At 51.4% G+C, this 17,394-nt stretch overlaps 1 protein-coding gene across 1 annotated transcript in view; it reads right to left on the bottom strand.

The window, feature by feature from the left end:
* The window catches only part of LOC135515788 (inactive histone-lysine N-methyltransferase 2E-like), a 33,364-nt gene continuing 15,970 nt past the window's right edge, over positions 1-17,394 (bottom strand). Inside the window, 20 exon segments of the mRNA XM_064939525.1 lie at positions 1-2,220; positions 2,616-2,695; positions 2,791-3,148; positions 3,254-3,850; positions 3,937-4,172; positions 4,286-4,454; positions 5,155-5,448; positions 7,403-7,738; positions 7,897-8,070; positions 8,590-8,661; positions 10,201-10,305; positions 11,533-11,800; positions 13,721-13,830; positions 13,976-14,093; positions 14,396-14,468; positions 14,471-14,525; positions 14,661-14,900; positions 15,120-15,304; positions 16,058-16,197; positions 16,412-16,641. Of these exon segments, the coding sequence (XP_064795597.1) occupies positions 1,174-2,220; positions 2,616-2,695; positions 2,791-3,148; positions 3,254-3,850; positions 3,937-4,172; positions 4,286-4,454; positions 5,155-5,448; positions 7,403-7,738; positions 7,897-8,070; positions 8,590-8,661; positions 10,201-10,305; positions 11,533-11,800; positions 13,721-13,830; positions 13,976-14,093; positions 14,396-14,468; positions 14,471-14,525; positions 14,661-14,900; positions 15,120-15,304; positions 16,058-16,197; positions 16,412-16,641 (4,887 nt within the window). The 3' untranslated portion in view covers positions 1-1,173.

The raw sequence follows: 17,394 nt of genomic DNA, 5'->3' as shown, positions 1-17,394 counted from the left end.
TGGTATAAAACTGTCATTACAGTGATTTATTATAATGAACCATGAAAATAGCCAACCAGTGCAGTGTTTGAGTCTCTCTCCTCTGCACAAACATACACTCACACACAAATAATAAAAAAAGACACTGAATAGTCCAGAGTGGAAGAACAAAAGAAAAAAGTGCTACGGTCACAGAAACATTAATCTTTGCCAAGAAGAGCGCTCGTATTTACAACCATATTCCAAAATGGGATGGGAGCCTATTGTACAAGCATAGGAAAGAAAAGAAGCAAATATATACAACCTGTTTCCGGAGGAAGCTGGAGTAACCACCTATACATTAAATTACAATTTCTACAAATAACCATTGATATTCAAAAATAAACCGCTAACGTCCTACCTACGGGTGAGACCTCACTCTGGCTACCACAGAGGACTACTGCACTCGTTTCACACCATCACTTCCCTTTCTCCCACACAGGACAGACAGACACACACATACAGTCCATACACCTCCTCTCTCACACACACACACACACACACGAGTGCAGTCTCCTGGGGCAGTGAAGCGGGCTCCCAGAACAGCATTTTCTGAATCACTGCAGCGGTGCACAGATATTTGTTAAACAGTGGAATAAAAATAATAATTCTGTATTTTTTTATCTTTACAAAAAGCTTTCTGTTTGCTATAATGAGCCACGAGATAAAACGAATAAACGGTGTAGAAGAGCAGACAATAGACAAAGAGAAGTAGAAGTGAAAGGCGGACTAACTGACGAAGGGGGGTGGAGGCTGGAATGTACATTGATACAGAAAGTGCAGGACCTTACAATAGAAGTCCAAAACAGACAGACGGTCAGACACTCTCTCCGCCACAGGAGGGATATTCAAAAGAAAACAGGGGGAGGGACGAGAGAGAGAGAGTGGGATGAGCACCGGGGGAATCGTCCATCTTCATTTCAAACACAAAGTCTCTTAATAAGATTGTTTCACGGTCCTTGTTTTCAGTTTGTCCTTTAAAAAGCACCCCTTTATCCCACGTTCTCCTGTTTTTCCATTGGCCATGTGTTCAGGTACATAGAAAATATTTACAGCTTTTGTTGCTTGTTGTGTTCCGCTGACTGTCATCAAGCTCCTCTCAGAGTGAGTTCACAGGGGCTGGCAGGGCCAAGGGGGAGGCCTGCATGGAGGCGGTCAGTGCCACCCCGTGCCCAGGTACCCAGCATTGTGAAAAGGGGCGGGGGACGCAGTGGCACCACGTGTTCCGCTGGGCATCTGAGTGGCGGTGGGCACGGCCTGGGCCGGCTGAGTCTGCTGCTGGGGAGGGGGAGGAGGGGGGGGCAGTCCAGTCTGCTGGTGGGGCGGGGGGTAGGTGGAGGGGGGCACCGAGGGGTTAGCGGTGCCGCCGGTGTGCATCAGCGGGGTTGGAAAGCCCCCCAAGTTCTGGAAGTGGTGAGGGGCCTGCACTTGCATGGGGACACCGGTTGAGGAGGCAGGAGGAGGGGGTGGGGGTGGAGGAAGAGGCAAGCCCTGGTTGAGTGACAGGAGGGTGCTGGCACTGGGCTGCTGCAGCTGGTGAGTCTGGCCCTGTGGGGGAGGGGGCGGAGGAGGAGGGAGGGAGGACTGGGGGGCTGTGGTCAGGAGGAGCTGGTGCTGCTGGACAGGAGGATGCTGCAGGTTAACGTGTAGCAGGGCCGGGCCGGGCCCAGGGTGTTGTGGTGGGGGAGGGGGAGGAGGGGGGGGAGTGGTAGAGCTCTGGTAGTGCAGGGTGTGGGGAGGAAGAGTCTGCAGGAGGGGCTGGGCTCCAGGGGGGAATGGGGACGTCACGGAAGGCTTGAACCCAGGGAAGGATCCCACGGTGGAGGCTGACTGGCTGGGGAAGTAGGCCGCTGAGGCTGGAGGTGCTGGTGGAGGGGGGGGAGGCGGAGCGGACTGTGGGCTGTACTGGGAGAAGGGGGGCAGCCCTGGTTGAGCCTGTGGCTGGGACTGAGGAGGAGCAAAGAGGAAGGCCCTCTGGCTGCGGTAAGGGGAGCCCTGGGCCTGGGGGTTGGGGGAGTGGAGGAGTGAGGGGGCAGCAGGGTGTAGCTTGGTGGGGGTCAGGGGGGCTGTCTTGGGTACGGCAGGCTTGATGGGCTGCTGTGGGGCAGCCTGGGAGGGGGTCCGAGGCCGGCTGTCACTCTCCTCCTCCTTCACTGTGCGACTGCCAGGCTGGGACGGGCTGCTGGGACCAGGAGAACACGGCTAGGGAGGAGAGAGAGACTGAGCGAGGGAACGGGTAAGTCATGAACAATAACAGCCTACATCAGGGGTAGGCAACTACATTCAGCCGCGGGAGGATCTTTGTTGGAACGAATGGTCGGGGGGCACACTGCAAACTGACGACAAAAAGAGATTGTATTTGAAAATAACAATCATGACATACCTTGATCACATTGAGACACCATCATGTCTTATTCTTTGTGGGAATACTTGGGAACAGATTTCCTGAATTTTACAGACCGAAAACTAAATTTCAACTTTGACGGTTTTGGCTCATGCCAACCCCTGACCTACACTATAGGCTGTGTGATGGCTGTGTTTGGTAGCAGCATGTACTTCACACTACTGTTTGAGCCAGAAAGTGGAATGTTTCTTACCGTGTGGGTTGGGGTCCTCTGCAGGCTAGGAGATGAACAATCTCTGCTGACTGGGGCCTCACTGCCCTCGGTCTCTCCATCTGAAACAAGCACACATTATTACAATTAAACTATCATCAGTAAAGAAGTTATGTCCAAGTGGTGTGTGTGTGTGTGTGTGTGTGTGTGTGTGTACCTTTGTCCTTGCTGTGGTCACTAAGCGACAGGGCTCTGTGGTAGCCACGCTCTCTTGCCTGCTCCACCGAGGTGGACGAGGTCCACTGTCCCTCTCCCCCCTCACTCTCCCCCTCGACAGAAGGCTCTGTGTCCTCGCTGGGCTGGGGGGTATTTGGCTCAGACGGGGTGGGGGCCACTGCAGCAGGGGCCACTGGAGCTTGGGCCGGAGCCAGGGGTGGAGGCTCTTGGGTGGTCTCCATGGGCAGAGGGAACATCTCCACCAGGGTAGGTGTTGTAGAGACAGGCGAGCCGCATTCCATTCTGGAGCCGCTGCGCCGCGCCTCACGCTGACGTTTCCTGTACTCCAGCAAAGACACCTGGGAAAACACATGACATCACACAGAAACAGACATACCTTTATCAGTCCAGGAACCTTAAAACAGATTGAATGGGCAGGCTGAATAGAGAATATAGCAACTCACCTTTTTCTTCTGTGGGGGATTCTGTCCTGACCCTCCCTCTCCGGTGCTGTCTCCACTTAGTGAACGAGAGAAGGCCAGCGTTCCCCCCTCCTCAGGGCAGGGGTAGAAGAGAGACCCTGCAGCCTCTGTGAAGGGTCCTGCTGCCAAGGGTACTGGTACAGTCACAACACCAGCCACAGCCACCCCCTCAGGCCTGAAGGCCAAGATGGGCTCCAGGGTGTGTGAGGGGGTAAGGTCCCTCAGGTTAGAGTTGATGGGGGAGAAGGACAGACCCCCTGGCCCTGACAGACCCACTCTCTCTGGACTCTTCATCCAGGGGGAGAGGAGGGAGGAAGAGGCTGGGTCTGTGGGGGGGGCCTCGCTGCTGCCCTCAGCCCCAGTCTCTGGCCCCTCCTCTCCCCCACAGTCCTGGGACTCGGCGGTGGGGGGCTGGGGGCTCAGGGGGGCGCTGATCTTGACCTCGTGGGGGTGGAACACCTCCAGACTGGGAGCCCTGACCGCTACACAGGGAGAGGAGAGCAGCGAAGGTGGCCGCTCAGCCTCTTGGGGGCTGGGTCTGCGACTGCCCTCTGGTGAGCTGTCCAGGGAAGACTCGCTCTGTGGACACAGGAACACAGATATTAACACATCGTTCACTTCCCTCTGAGTTTGTGTGTGTTTGTAGGTGAGAGTGTGTGTCTTACTTCCTGCGGGGCACTGAGTGTGTGTGTAGGAGTGCTTGGTAAAGCCTCGGGGCTCGGCTCCTCCATACGGGTGACGCGGGGTGGCGTGGCCAGCAGCAGGGGTGTACCCGGCGCCTCTGATAGGTCGGCCCGGGTTGGCGTGGCGCAGGGAGAGCCGTAGGGGGTGGAGCTCTCTGACATGCAGGCATCCAGTGGACACAGACCCAGGCGTCGCTTCTTCAGAGGAGTGGGTAACTCTGTATGACACACACACAGAGAGGAAGGGTTACTCACATGCAAAAAAACAGACACTTGCATACAAGACTTATGTTCCTTCTAAGTGATGAGAAACACATTCCTGAGTCCTCACCAGAGTCCTCACCTGGCAAGGTGCAGCTGCCGTTGTAGGGGAGTGGGCTATCAGAGTCCCCGTTGATAGGAGGGCTGAGAGGGCCCTCGCTAGGCATGACCAGGGTGGGCCGGCCGCTGCTGGGTGGAGGGGTGGTGGTCTCCTCCTCTAGAGCCTGCTTCAGCCAGCGCTGTGGGGAGAAGACAGGGAGGGAGAGGACTTAGACATGTCAACCACAAATACAAATCACGTTCACTAATCTCCAAGGCAGCTACATCTTAGAAAAACTAAGTCTCTGTTACTGACAATAATACTGCCCCTCTGCTGGTAACACTGTCAGTCTGCCCCTCTGCTGGTAACACTGTCAGTCTGCCCCTCTGCTGGTAACACTGTCAGTCTGCCCCTCTGCTGGTAACACTGTCAGTCTGCCCCTCTGCTGGTAACACTGTCAGTCTGCCCCTCTGCTGGTAACACTGTCAGTCTGCCCCTCTGCTGGTAACACTGTCAGTCTGCCCCTCTGCTGGTAACACTGTCAGTCTGCCCCTCTGCTGGTAACACTGTCAGTCTGCCCCTCTGCTGGTAACACTGTCAGTCTGCCCCTCTGCTGGTAACACTGTCAGTCTGCCCCTCTGCTGGTAACACTGTCAGTCTGCCCCTCTGCTGGTAACACTGTCAGTCTGCCCCTCTGCTGGTAACACTGTCAGTCTGCCCCTCTGCTGGTAACACTGTCAGTCTGCCCCTCTGCTGGTAACACTGTCAGTCTGCCCCTCTGCTGGTAACACTGTCAGTCTGCCCCTCTGCTGGTAACACTGTCAGTCTGCCTTTCGACCTTGCAGCTATACCTGACTGCTAACACTCTCCATTCCCCTGCGGGGTGGTGACCAACATACCTTCTTGCAGGAGCCTGAGGTGGGCGGCGTGTCGGGCAGCTCGCGGGAACGCCGGCGTCCGGTGGGCACCCCAGGGGTGGTGGGGCTGCGGTTGGCCAGGAAGGGCGAGGAGAAGCGGACGTAGTGTTTGGGCGTGCTGTAGACGTGCGGGCTGGGGCCCATGCCGGGCAGGGCGTTGAGCTGGGTGGCCAGCACCTCCGGGTCGCTGCTGATCCTCAGGGGCCTCTCCGGGGCCGGCTCTGGGGTCCGCAATGACCGCTCCTGCTTGTCGGCGCACCACTCACTCACTAAGTGCTGTAGAGAGACAGAGAGAGAGCTTTAGTCAGAAGCACACTGCATTTGACTATAGTATTGAGTAACATTTCACTAGAAGGAATAGAACATTCCTACAAGTCTAAATACACTGCTCAAAAAAATAAAGGGAACACTTAAACAACACAATGTAACTCCAAGTCAATCACACTTCTGTGAAATCAAACTGTCCACTTAGGAAGCAACACTGATTGACAATAAATTTAACATGCTGTTGTGCAAATGGAATAGACAACAGGTGTAAATTATAGGCATTTAGCAAGACACCCCCAATAAAGGAGTGGTTCTGCAGGTGGGGACCACAGACCACTTCTCAGTTCCTATGCTTCCTGGCTGACGATTTGGTCACTTTTGAATGCTGGCGGTGCTTTCACTCTAGTGGTAGCATGAGACGGAGTCTACAACCCACACAAGTGGCTCAGGTAGTGCAGCTCATCCAGGATGGCCCATCAATGCGAGATGTGACAAGAAGGTTTGCTGTGTCTGTCAGCGTAGTGTCCAGAGCATGGAGGCGCTACCAGGAGACAGGCCAGTACATCAGGAGACGTGGAAGAGGCCGTAGGAGGGCAACAACCCAGCAGCAGGACCGCTGCCTCCGCCTTTGTGCAAGGAGCAGGAGGAGCACTGCCAGAGCCCTGCAAAATGACCTCAAGCAGGCCACAAATGTGCATGTGTCTGCTCAAACGGTCAGAAACAGACTCCATGAGGGTGGTATGAGGGCCCAACGTCCACAGGTGGGGGTTGTGCTTACAGCCCAACACCGTGCAGGACGTTTGGCATTTGCCAGAGAACACCAAGATTGGCAAATTCGCCACTGGCGCCCTGTGCTCTTCACAGATGAAAGCAGATTCACACTGAGCACGTGGCAGATGTGACAGAGTCTGGAGACGCCGTGGAGAACGTTCTGCTGCCTGCAACATCCTCCAGCATGACCGGTTTGGCAGTGGGTCAGTCATGGTGTGGGGTGGCATTTCTTTGGGGGGCCGCACAGCCCTCCATGTGCTCGCCAGAGGTAGCCTGACTGCCATTAGGTACCGAGATGAGATCCTCAGACCCCTTGTGAGACCATATGCTGGTGCGGTTGGCCCTGGGTTCCTCCTAATGCAAGACAAGGCTAGACCTCATGTGGCTGGTGTGTCAGCAGGTCCTGCAAGAGGAAGGCATTGATGCTATGGACTGGCCTGTCCGTTCCCCAGACCTGAATCCAATTGAGCACAACTAGGACATCATGTCTCGCTCCATCCACCAACAGACTCCATGCACCACAGACTGTCCAGGAGTTGGCGGATGCTTTAGTCCAGGTCTGGGAGGAGATCCCTCAGGAGACCATCCGCCACCTCATCAGGAGCATGCCCAGGCGTTGTAGGGAGGTCATACAGGCACGTGGAGGCCACACACACTACTGAGCCTCATTTTGACTTGTTTTAAGGACATTATATCAAAGTTGGATCAGCCTGTAGTGTGGTTTTCCACTTTAACTTTGAGTGACTCCAAATCCAGACCTCCATGGGTTGATACATTTGATTTCCATTGATCATTTTTGTGTGATTTTGTTGTCAGCACATTCAACTATGTAAAGAAAAAAGTATTTAATAAGAATATTTCATTCATTCAGATCTCGGATGTGTTATTTTAGTGTTCCCTTTATTTTTTTGAGCAGTGTAGAATAGTGACTAGTCGTGTTTAGGGGTGAGCACTGAGCAGAGTAGAATAGTGACTAGTCGTGTTTAGGGGTGAGCACTGAGCAGTGTAGAATAGTGACTAGTCGTGTTTAGGGGTGAGCACTGAGCAGTGTAGAATAGTGACTAGTCGTGTTTAGGGGTGAGCACTGAGCAGAGTAGAATAGTGACTAGTCGTGTTTAGGGGTGAGCACTGAGCAGAGTAGAATAGTGACTAGTCGTGTTTAGGGGTGAGCACTGAGCAGTGGCTAGGGTACCTTTTTAGTTTTGGGGTACTTCTGCCCGGAGCGGTTTCTGTCAGGGGCCGGGGAGCCACTGTAAGGGGGGCTGGTGTCGGGGGCATGGGAGGAGAGGGCTTCTGGCTCGGGGTCCCTGGAGGCCTCTACGTCTGGGCCGTCATTGGCCAGGGGGTCCAGGAGTTCCCCGGGCGAGCCGGGAGGTATGTCAGAGCAGGTGCTGATGGTGCGCGCTCGCCGCCGCTGCTGCCCAATGTGGGTGCGGCTCCGTGAGAAGCTCTTCCTCTGCTTGCTGCCTCGCAGCTTGGCCGGCGTGGGCTTGTTGAGACCCGGCTCCTCCTTCACCTCTAGCAGGGGCTGGAAGAGACAGGTTTAGGAAAGAGTACAGTAGCATAGTTTTGGATGGGTTTATAGTCACCTTCAGCTGACCCTTCAGATTATTGACAACATCCTCTTAATACTAACGACCTGGTGAGTGCAGGCATAAAGAACTTGTTGAGGCAACTATCACTTACCGTCATGATACCAGGAGACTGCATGTCGGCCTCGGGGGTGGCAGGGGGCTCCTCCTTGATGCCCCCCTCTGACTTGGTGCCAATCTTCTCCAGGGCCTGCTCCCGCCTCTTCTCCCTCTTCTCCATGCGGGCAAAGGCCTGCAGGATGGCCTCCATCTTCCTCTCTTCACGGGTCTGTAGAGGAGAGGAGGACAGAGCAGTAAGCGTTAGTCCACGTGGCCTAGTCTCCTGAACCCACTGGGCCTAGAGGGGGAGGGACACGTTATCGCAACACAGGACAGGCAAGAGGCAGTCTGGCTGGCAGAGAAAAAACAGAGGCGGCGCAGAATGACAGAAAAAGGACCACCTCTTCCTCTTCCAGTGGAGGAAAAACCAATGGAGATAGAACAAGTAAACACCCTGTTGAAGTGAGACCAAACTAACTGGAAGTGGGAGGTGGGAACGTAACGCTAACCCTTAACAAACCATTCAGGGTGTTTAGAACACCACGGCTGCCTCCACCAGACTAGTTGTACCACCCCCAGTAGCACAGACACACTGGGGTCTGCCACAGGGCCGGTCAGTGGAGAGAAGATGGAGGTGGTGGTGGGGGGGGGGGGTTAGTATGTTTGTCAGTCAGTGGGGTCCCCTATGAGGTGGAGGGGCAGGCAGGCAGGCAGGGGGGTATGTTTGGGGTTGGTGGGTCAGGTTTACCTCCGGTTTACTCAGTCCCAGACAGCTGGAGGCCCCCACGCCTTGCAGATGGGACTCCTCCGCTGGGCTGGCCTGAATGGTTTACAGAGAGACAGCCTGGTTTAGAAGACAAGAGGCCCGGTCCCCCCCAATAACACACATAGAACATACACACACCACCACGGTTCCCCACTCTAGGGGCTTCAGTGTGTCGCCGACCCTCAGGGATCCTCAGACATGTGGGGGTGTGGAGAGGTGACCTGGGCACTACAAGGTTATGAAAGAGGGGAGAGAAGAGGGGGGCAGATAGGGAGAATGGCTGCCTTATGCCTGTAGACATGTGTCCAGTCAGGGCATCTTTCACCTTGTCTGCTTACACCAGCATATCCAGTAGCAACACAACCCACCACCACTGGAACTCAGCCACTTGTTCACCAGTGTCATAAACCACATACTGAACCCACGACACAAGAAAACGAAGACAATAGCAACCAACCCAATCGCCAACTTTCACCAAGGTTGATGACAAGCAACTACATACCATCTGCAACACCCAAAACCAAACCTTAGTGCAACCAACCTATTAACTGTGTGTTCCATGCCGTGTCTGTATCCCTGGCACCAAACCGGATCTTTAACATGAGTGTGGGAGACATACCATGCCAAACACACACAGACATCCCCCAGTGTTAAGAGCCCATGCAGACAGGGCATTGTTGTGGATGAGTGGTTGGGGTTGAACACCATAAATACACCACACCAGAGGACGACAGTTATGTCAGAGGACGACAGTGAATCCAGAAGCTCTTTCTTCCATAGTTTTGGGGGGTTACTCCTCCTGGACCAGCTTGCATCTTCCCTTGGAGGGAGGCAGGCAATTGGATGTCCCAAAGTCAACAAGGCCCTGGCAACAGAGAAGCCCCCCCCATCTTCTCTCTCCATTGGCCAGAACGATGAGTCAGCGCTTTACACCTTGGGCCTAGTCGTGTGAAAGGGAGCTGACGGCAGGGTAATTTCCAGAGTGTGTGTGTGTTTATATATATGAAAGAGGGAGCGCGTGCCAGCGCGTGTGTGTGAGCCCATCTCTCTGGGTCACAGAGCTCTTTAGCAAGGGAGAGGGGAGTAATTGGCCATTTCAAAACAGTTGGCCAATTTTGTACGTGAGGGTCATACTCAGACACACAGGGAGAGTTCCAGTACTTACGTGTGATGAAGCTGGGGCTCTTGTTTACTCAGATAATGAGAGGGGAGGAGGGGTAGGGGGGCCTGTGGCTCTGGAGGGCCCGGAATGGTGCAGTGTGTGATTGTTTAGCAAATTAACTCTTAAATAAATGTGGAAAATAACCCATGTATAATGATGACCAAAACACAGAGCCTCAGTGTTTGAGGGCTCTGCCAGAGGAAGTGAGTGAGCGACAGAGAGCAGGGGGGGGGAGGCCCCGTGGGCAAGGCTACACAGCAACAGAATGAGGCAGAGACAGCAGCAGAAGCAGGGAGGTGGGGAGAACCACCACCACACAAACAGTGACCCATACCAGCAAGGATGAGCGTTTTCCTATGGGTGAGAGGGGGGGGGGGGGTTATGGGCTGCATACAGCAGGGCGCGCTGCAGCCCTGGCTCACAGAACTTACCATCTTCCTCTTTCTCTCTGCAATGGTCTCCTCTGACTCCATCTCTACTTCACTGCTAACGGAGTTATCAGGTTGGTCTTCTACACCCTCTAACTCTGTAGGATCCTGTTAGAGGGGGAGAGGTGCTTTATCATGGCACTGACCAACCACAGGCAGTCTGGCTACAGACTAGAGGGTCTAGAGGAGTGAGGTGGTAGGTGTGGGTGTGGGGGTGACAGTTGGGGGCACTGACTGGGGACGTGGTGGGTTTGTCTGTGCACAAACTTGCTCAGAGCTCGTATTCGGTCTTAGGCAAGTTGTTGTGGCTCTTGTGGTCACACAAAGGTCTGTTAGCGCACAATGACAGATGTGGACAGCTTCCAAATTCAGTGTGTTCATTTCATGGTTTGTGCGTGTTGTTCCGATAGAGATGCCTCGCACGTCATCTCTGACGTCAGACCCTCTCTTCACCGTTCCTCATTCTAGACCAGGCCTGGGCAACTCCAGTCCTCGTGGGCCTGATTGCAAACACACCTGATTTAAACTAATTAAATTCTAAACTGAAGATCATGATTAGGTGATTATTGGAGTCAGGTGTGTTAGCTGGGGAAAGTGTGACACCAATCAGTCCCCCGAGGACTGGAGTTTCCCAGGCCTGCTGTAGACCATACATCAGTCTAACAAGTCTCCATAAACCATGCTTCTGTGTACTTCCCTCAGATCAGTCCTTGCCGATAAGGGTTGCCGATAAGACCTATGGCCTGGGTCGGGGTTATTAGACAATGCAACAAAATGTTTGCAATGGTATAGGAAAACAGACATTTCTGTTTTACTGATCACAAGGTTGGGGACCACCCCAGAGACAGAGGGCTTTCTCTCTGTGAATAACACTAAGTACAGGGATGCTTAGTGGTGCGTTCAGGAGCTCCTGCAGCAGAGAGGACACAGCGTGATAGCATGTCTCATCTGCCACTAAGGGCTAGATGCCAGACAGCTCTGAGCAGAGATACACGGCATGGTGAGAGAGATGGCTGGGTGCAGGAGTGGGCTTTGGACCAGGGAGAACCAAGATGGATGATAGAGGAATACAAGTAGTCTACGAATGGATAACACAAATAAAACAGAAATGCAGCAAATATAACAGAAACATTTACAAATGGCTACACTCATGGACATTGGACGCTAACTTATTGGAAAACAAGCTAAATATGATAACACAAAGGTCTTTAAGAGGAAAGCCAACTTAGAGGCTCCTATGGGGCAATCTTGAACAGAGAGAGTGATGGGGACCAGGGGGGGAATGCGTGATGGAGACATGGATTGAGGTGAGTTGTGTTGCCAGGGAAATCTTACCTGGTTGTTGGAAATGGAGAGGCGGAGGGGCGATAGCTTCCTCTGCTTTCCGTCGGCCCCCAGACCCTTGGTCCTGCCGTCACAGTCCAGGGTCATGTTCTGATTCTGGCCCAGTTCCAGGTGGTCCCCTCGCTGCATCATGGGCTCCTTGTCCTTGCGGCCCCGCCGGCGGCTGCTGGTCTCCAGGTTCTCTGTGGGCTCCAGGTTGTACTTCAGCACCGGGCACTCTGGGTTCCCCCTCACACATGCACAGTCCACCTTGTATTTACTACAGAGAGGGGAGAGAAAGAGAGAGAGGGGGGGGGAGAAGCAGGGGAGAAGAAAAAAGGTAGAAAGATAAGATTGGTCAACATCAACCATGTTGTCTTATATTATTATATACAGTGCCTTGCGAAAGTATTCGGCCCCCTTGAACTTTGCGACCTTTTGCCTCATTTCAGGCTTCAAACGTAAAGATATAAAACTGTATGTTTTTGTGAAGAATCAACAACAAGTGGGACACAATTCTGAAGTGGAACGACATTTATTGGATATTTCAAACTTTTTTAACACATCAAAAACTGAAAAATTGGGCGTGCAAAATTATTCAGCCCCTTTACTTTCAGTGCAGCAAACTCTCTCAAAGTTCATGAGGATCTCTGAATGATCCAATGTTGACCTAAATGACTAATGATGATAAATACAATCCACCTGTGTGTTCAAGTCTCCGGCACCTGCACTGTGATAGTCTCAGAGGTCCGTTAAGCAGAGAGCACCATGAAGAACAAGGAACACAACAGGCAGGTCCGAGATACTGTTGAAGGGTTTAAAGATTTGGATACAAAAAGATTTCCCAAGCTTTAAACATCCCAGGACTGTGCAAGTGATAATATTGAAATGGAAGGAGTCTCAGACCACTGCAAATCTACCAAGACCTGGCCGTCCCTCTAAACTTTCAGCTCATACAAGGAGACTGATCAGAGATGCAGCCAAGAGGCCCATGATCACTCTGGATGAACTGCCAGATCTACAGCTGAGGTGGGAGATCTGTCCATAACAACAATCAAATATTGCAAAATCTGGCCTTTAATGGAAGAGTGGCAAAAAAGCCATTTCTTAAAGATATCCATAAAAATGGTTGTTTAAAGTTTGCCAGCCACCTGGGAGACACACAAACATGTGGAAGAAGGTGCTCTGGTCAGGTGAAACCAAAATTGAACTTTTTGGCAAAATGCAAAATCTTATGTTTGGCAAAAGCAAACAGCTCATCACCCTCCACCATACCCACTGTCAAACATGGTGGTGGCAGCATCATGGTTTGGGCCTGCTTTTCTTCAGCAGGGACAGGAAGATGGCTAAAATTGATGGGAAGATGGATGGAGCCAAATACAGGACCATTCTGGAAGAAAACCTGATGGAGTCTGCAAAAGACCTGAGACTGGGACGGAGATTTGTCTTCCAACAAGACAATGATCCAAAACATAAAGCAAAATCTACAATGGAATGGTTCAAAAATAAACATATCCAGGTGTTAGAATGGCCAAGTGAAAGTCCAGACCTGAATCCAATTCTGTGGAAAGAACTGAAAACTGCTTTCAGTTTGCTTCCATCCAACCTCACTGAGCTCGAGCTGTTTTGCAAGGAGGAATGGGAAATGTCGTTCCACTTCATGATTGTGTCCCACTTGTTGTTGATTCTTCACAAAAAAATACAGTTTTATATCTTTACGTTTGAAGCCTGAAATGTGGCAAAAGGTCGCAAAGTTCAAGGGGACCGAATACTTTCACAAGGCACTGTGTGTGTGTGTGTGTATATGTATATATATATATATGTATATATATATATATATATATATATATATACACACGCTGTGTATTATGGTTGCCATATGTGTGCACAACCTTCAATGTTATGCATAATTATGTACAATTCTGGCAAATTAATTACGGCCTTTGTTAGGACGAAATGGTCTTCACACAGCTCGCAACGAGCCAGACGGCCCAAACTGCTGCAAATACCCTGACTCCGCTTACACTGAACGCAAAAGAACACAGTCTACTCGTGGATTGCAATGTAATTGGCCATAATCGGCATCCAAAAATGCTGATTATCGATTGTTATTGAAAACTTTAAAATCGGCCCAATTAAAAATCGGTCAAACTATATGTGTGTGTGTGTGGTACTAGGTGATCAATTCCACCCTGCTTACCAGCAGCCATAGTCATAGTCGAAGCCTATGGTGATCTCGGTGCCTTTGCTGATGGACCTCAAAGAGTAAATGTACAAATGGAGCATACCATCCTCTAACACATGCCGCACCTGAGAGAGAGGTGGAGAAAAGGGGAGAGAGAGGCACCTATTGAAACTCATGAGGTAACATTAAGTTGAAGTTAGTGGCTCTGGGGGGTGTGGTCAGGGTTTAGAGCCGTAGGTTTTGTATCGTGGTCTGCGATTGGCTACTCACCTCAGAGTTGGGGGTGCAGGAGCGCCGGATGAAGCGGGCCTCATTGCCAAAGCTGCGGGCGTCCACACACATCTCCAGCCCGTCAAACTTTGAGTAGAACAACACAAAGGGGTACGGCCTGGGGGGGAGAAAGAAAGACAGATGAATGAAATGGAGTGCTGGGCAGACACATAGTAACAGATTGGGGATGTCCATATGGTGACCAGGGGAAGACAGCCAGGAGCTCAACAAGAGCTGAGAAAGAAGGTGAGGGACTTCACTGCCCAGGAAGGACCACAACAAACACACCCCTTCTATCAATCTCTTCCTCTACCTCTCAAATGTCTCAGACATACAACTTTGGAAAGGAGTAGAATTCCACTTTTAAATTTGAGCTGAGGATTCTACTTGAGCTCAGGTTTCCACCAGATGGGTCCTCACCTCTTGAAGAAGCATCCGTTGGCCTCAAACTGCTGTCGCAGCATGAACTTGCCCCTGTACTCTATGATGAGGAGTCTGGAGCCAAATCCCTCACTGCCTTCAGGATCTTCTTGTTCTTCTGAACCTGGCTCTGGGGAGGGGAGAGAAAACAGAACATGAGGACAAAGGCTGGCTGACACTGATATTTGCAGAGGCAGTGTGTGTATGCTGCCTGCTCAGGCACTTTGAGGACATGTTTGTAGGTCACTGTGTCGGTTCCAACTACCTCCACGGGCGGTTTGAAGGTGGCCGTGTGAGTGTTGTAGGCAAGGGTCTTGCCGTCGCCGGCCTCCTTGACGCGGAGCAGGATCTGGACGTCCTCGCTGTACTGGTTGCTGCCGGCATCCTCGTAGGCCTCCATCCAAGCCTTCATCTTGTTCTCCCACAGAGACGGGTGCTCCCCGGGCTCCATTTCTGGAGCGCCACCCTTCACTCTGGAGGACTTCCTGGAGCCCTCACGGAACGCCTGTTAGACAACAGACTCCGGTAAGCAGACAGCATAAAACAACAAGGTTTACCACCCGTTTAAGTGACGTTACATAGTGCATAACAAATCGACAGATTTCTGTTCAAATAAAAATGCCAACTCATTTTGGGGTGAGTTGTAAAGCTCAGAGGTACAGTTGGGGTCAAGATAAGAAACTATTGAGTGTCAATAGGACTGAATGGAAGTTTGAACACAGACCTTCTTGGCTCGGGCCGAGGTGGCGACAGGCTCCTTTTCTCCACTCCTCTTGCGTTTCTTGTCGGCCTGCTTGTTGCCCGCCAGGCGGCCGGTGGTGAGTGTGATGCTGGTGGGCGTGTGCTGGAAGGCCGTGTACAACTCCAGCGGCACCTCGTCTCCACTCTCTGTGGCACTGGTGTCCCCGTCTGCAGAGATACATACCGGTATGCCTTAATAAAGCATTGGTAATAAAGGTTTATTTGGGCATCTTGTACAGCAGGGTCCAACCAAAGCAAAGTTTTCCTGGTTCTAACCTATTTATACAAATTATTTCTCAAAGGTAAAAACAAGATTTTCCATAGCAATCTGCCATTCTAAATGTCTGCATTGTTGTATTACTCGATGTGCCCAGCAGGTGTCAGCGTTCAGCTGAATCAGAGATGTGGTCCTGGGACCCCCTGGGTGCACATTTTAGTTCTTGCTCAGCACTACACAGCTGATTCAAATAACCAACTCAGCATCAAGCTTTGATTATTTGAATTAGCTGTGTCGTGCTAGGGCAAAAAACATGTACAAATTACCTTGACTAACCTGCACATTGACACGGCACCCCCTTTATATAGCCTCGTTATTGTTATTTTGTGTTACTTTTATTACATTTATTTAGTAAATACTTTCTTGCCTCTTTCTTGAACTATATTGTTGGTTAAGTGCTTGTAAGTAAGCATTTCACATTAAGGTCGACACCGGTTGTATTCGGCACGTGACAAATAAAATGTGATTTGATTTGTGGCCTGGATCTCTCCAGACCCACAAGGGGAAGAGGCTGCAGAAGTGAGCAGAGCAACCTGACTTACACAGCCTTTATTACACTGCCATCTGATCTGAGAGCTGTTTACTGGAGCGCACTGGGAGGGACTGGAAAAGGTAGGTATATATCTCACCATCTCTCCACTCACCGGACATGTTCTCCCTCTTGCGGGTCTGCAGCACGATGGCCCGGTCTCTGTCCAGGATGCGCGGCTGGCAGCGCTCACACAGGTACGTCTCAGGAATGTGCTGCCTGTCGATCCCCATGCAGTCTATGTGCTGCCACACACTGAGAGAGAAGAGAGAGCAGAGAGTCAGTAACAGCAGCCATTCACAATGCAACAGGGGATCTAGAGAGGGGTCACTAATCCCAAAGAAAAGTTGAGATGAGACATGGACACTGATTGAAGTCTAGAATGTTCATAAATCACTGCTAGGACAGTATGGACTCTGGTCTAAGTCACTGTGACCTGATAAAGGAGAGGGTCTATCCCAGTTCCTACCTGCACTTGTCGCAGCAGATCATGTAGCCGTCGTCGTGGGTGAAGCCACAGATGCAGCGGGTGATGTCGGCCCCGTAGCTGCCGTCCTCCGAGGTGCTGAGTGTGGTGCCCCTGGAAGCCTCGTCCTGCAGGCCCCCCGGCACAAACAGCCCCTCGCCTGGCCGGATCAGCATGGAGGGGGGAGGGGAGGCCGGGGGAGTGGGCGGGGGGCGCGCCCCATAGTTGTGGTCCTGGGGAGGAGGACATAAAGGTGGTGAAGGTGACACAAACAGGCCACAAAAATAAGAGACACACACTATATATAAACTCCCAGTAAATCACCAACTTTTCGGCATCACTGTGACTTCTTCAGTTTGACACATACAACAATAGAATGTCAAACATTGAAATTCTAATTCAACAACTGCAAACGGCCACTTATTTCTAATATTAATTGTTCAATTGTCTTGAATTGGAATTTCCTTTTCGTTATTCACTAAGCTAAGACGGCATTGTGATTGACCCTAACCCATATCCACAGTCTCCTCCCCCAGGTGAACTAGCCTGTATGAGGAGTATTACAGTGAACGGTAGCGTCCGTGTACTGCATTATGGTGTACGGTAGTGTCCTGTATTATAGTGAACTGTACTATAGTGTACGGTAGTGTCAGAGAACTGTATTATAGTGGCCGTGTCCTGTATTATAGTGAACTGTATTATAGTGTACGGTAGTGTCCTGTATTATAGTGTACGGAAGTGTACTGTATTATAGTGTATGGTATTGTATTATAGTGTACGGTAGTGTACCGTAGTATAGTGTACGGTAGTGTCCTGTATTACAGTGCACGGTAGTGTCAGTGTCCTGTATTGCAGTGCACGGTAGTGTCAGTGTACCGTTTTATAGTGTACGGTAGTGTCAGTGTCCTATAGTATAGTGTACAGTAGTGTACTGTATTATAGTGTCCTGTATTACAATGTACTGTAGTGTCCTGTATTACAGTGCA

The sequence above is a fragment of the Oncorhynchus masou genome, chromosome 27, assembly GCF_036934945.1.
Source record: "Oncorhynchus masou masou isolate Uvic2021 chromosome 27, UVic_Omas_1.1, whole genome shotgun sequence".
Classification (NCBI taxonomy): Eukaryota; Metazoa; Chordata; class Actinopteri; order Salmoniformes; family Salmonidae; genus Oncorhynchus; species Oncorhynchus masou.
The sequence above is the reverse complement of the archived record's forward strand: the minus strand, read 5'-3'. Positions and strand labels throughout refer to the sequence as shown.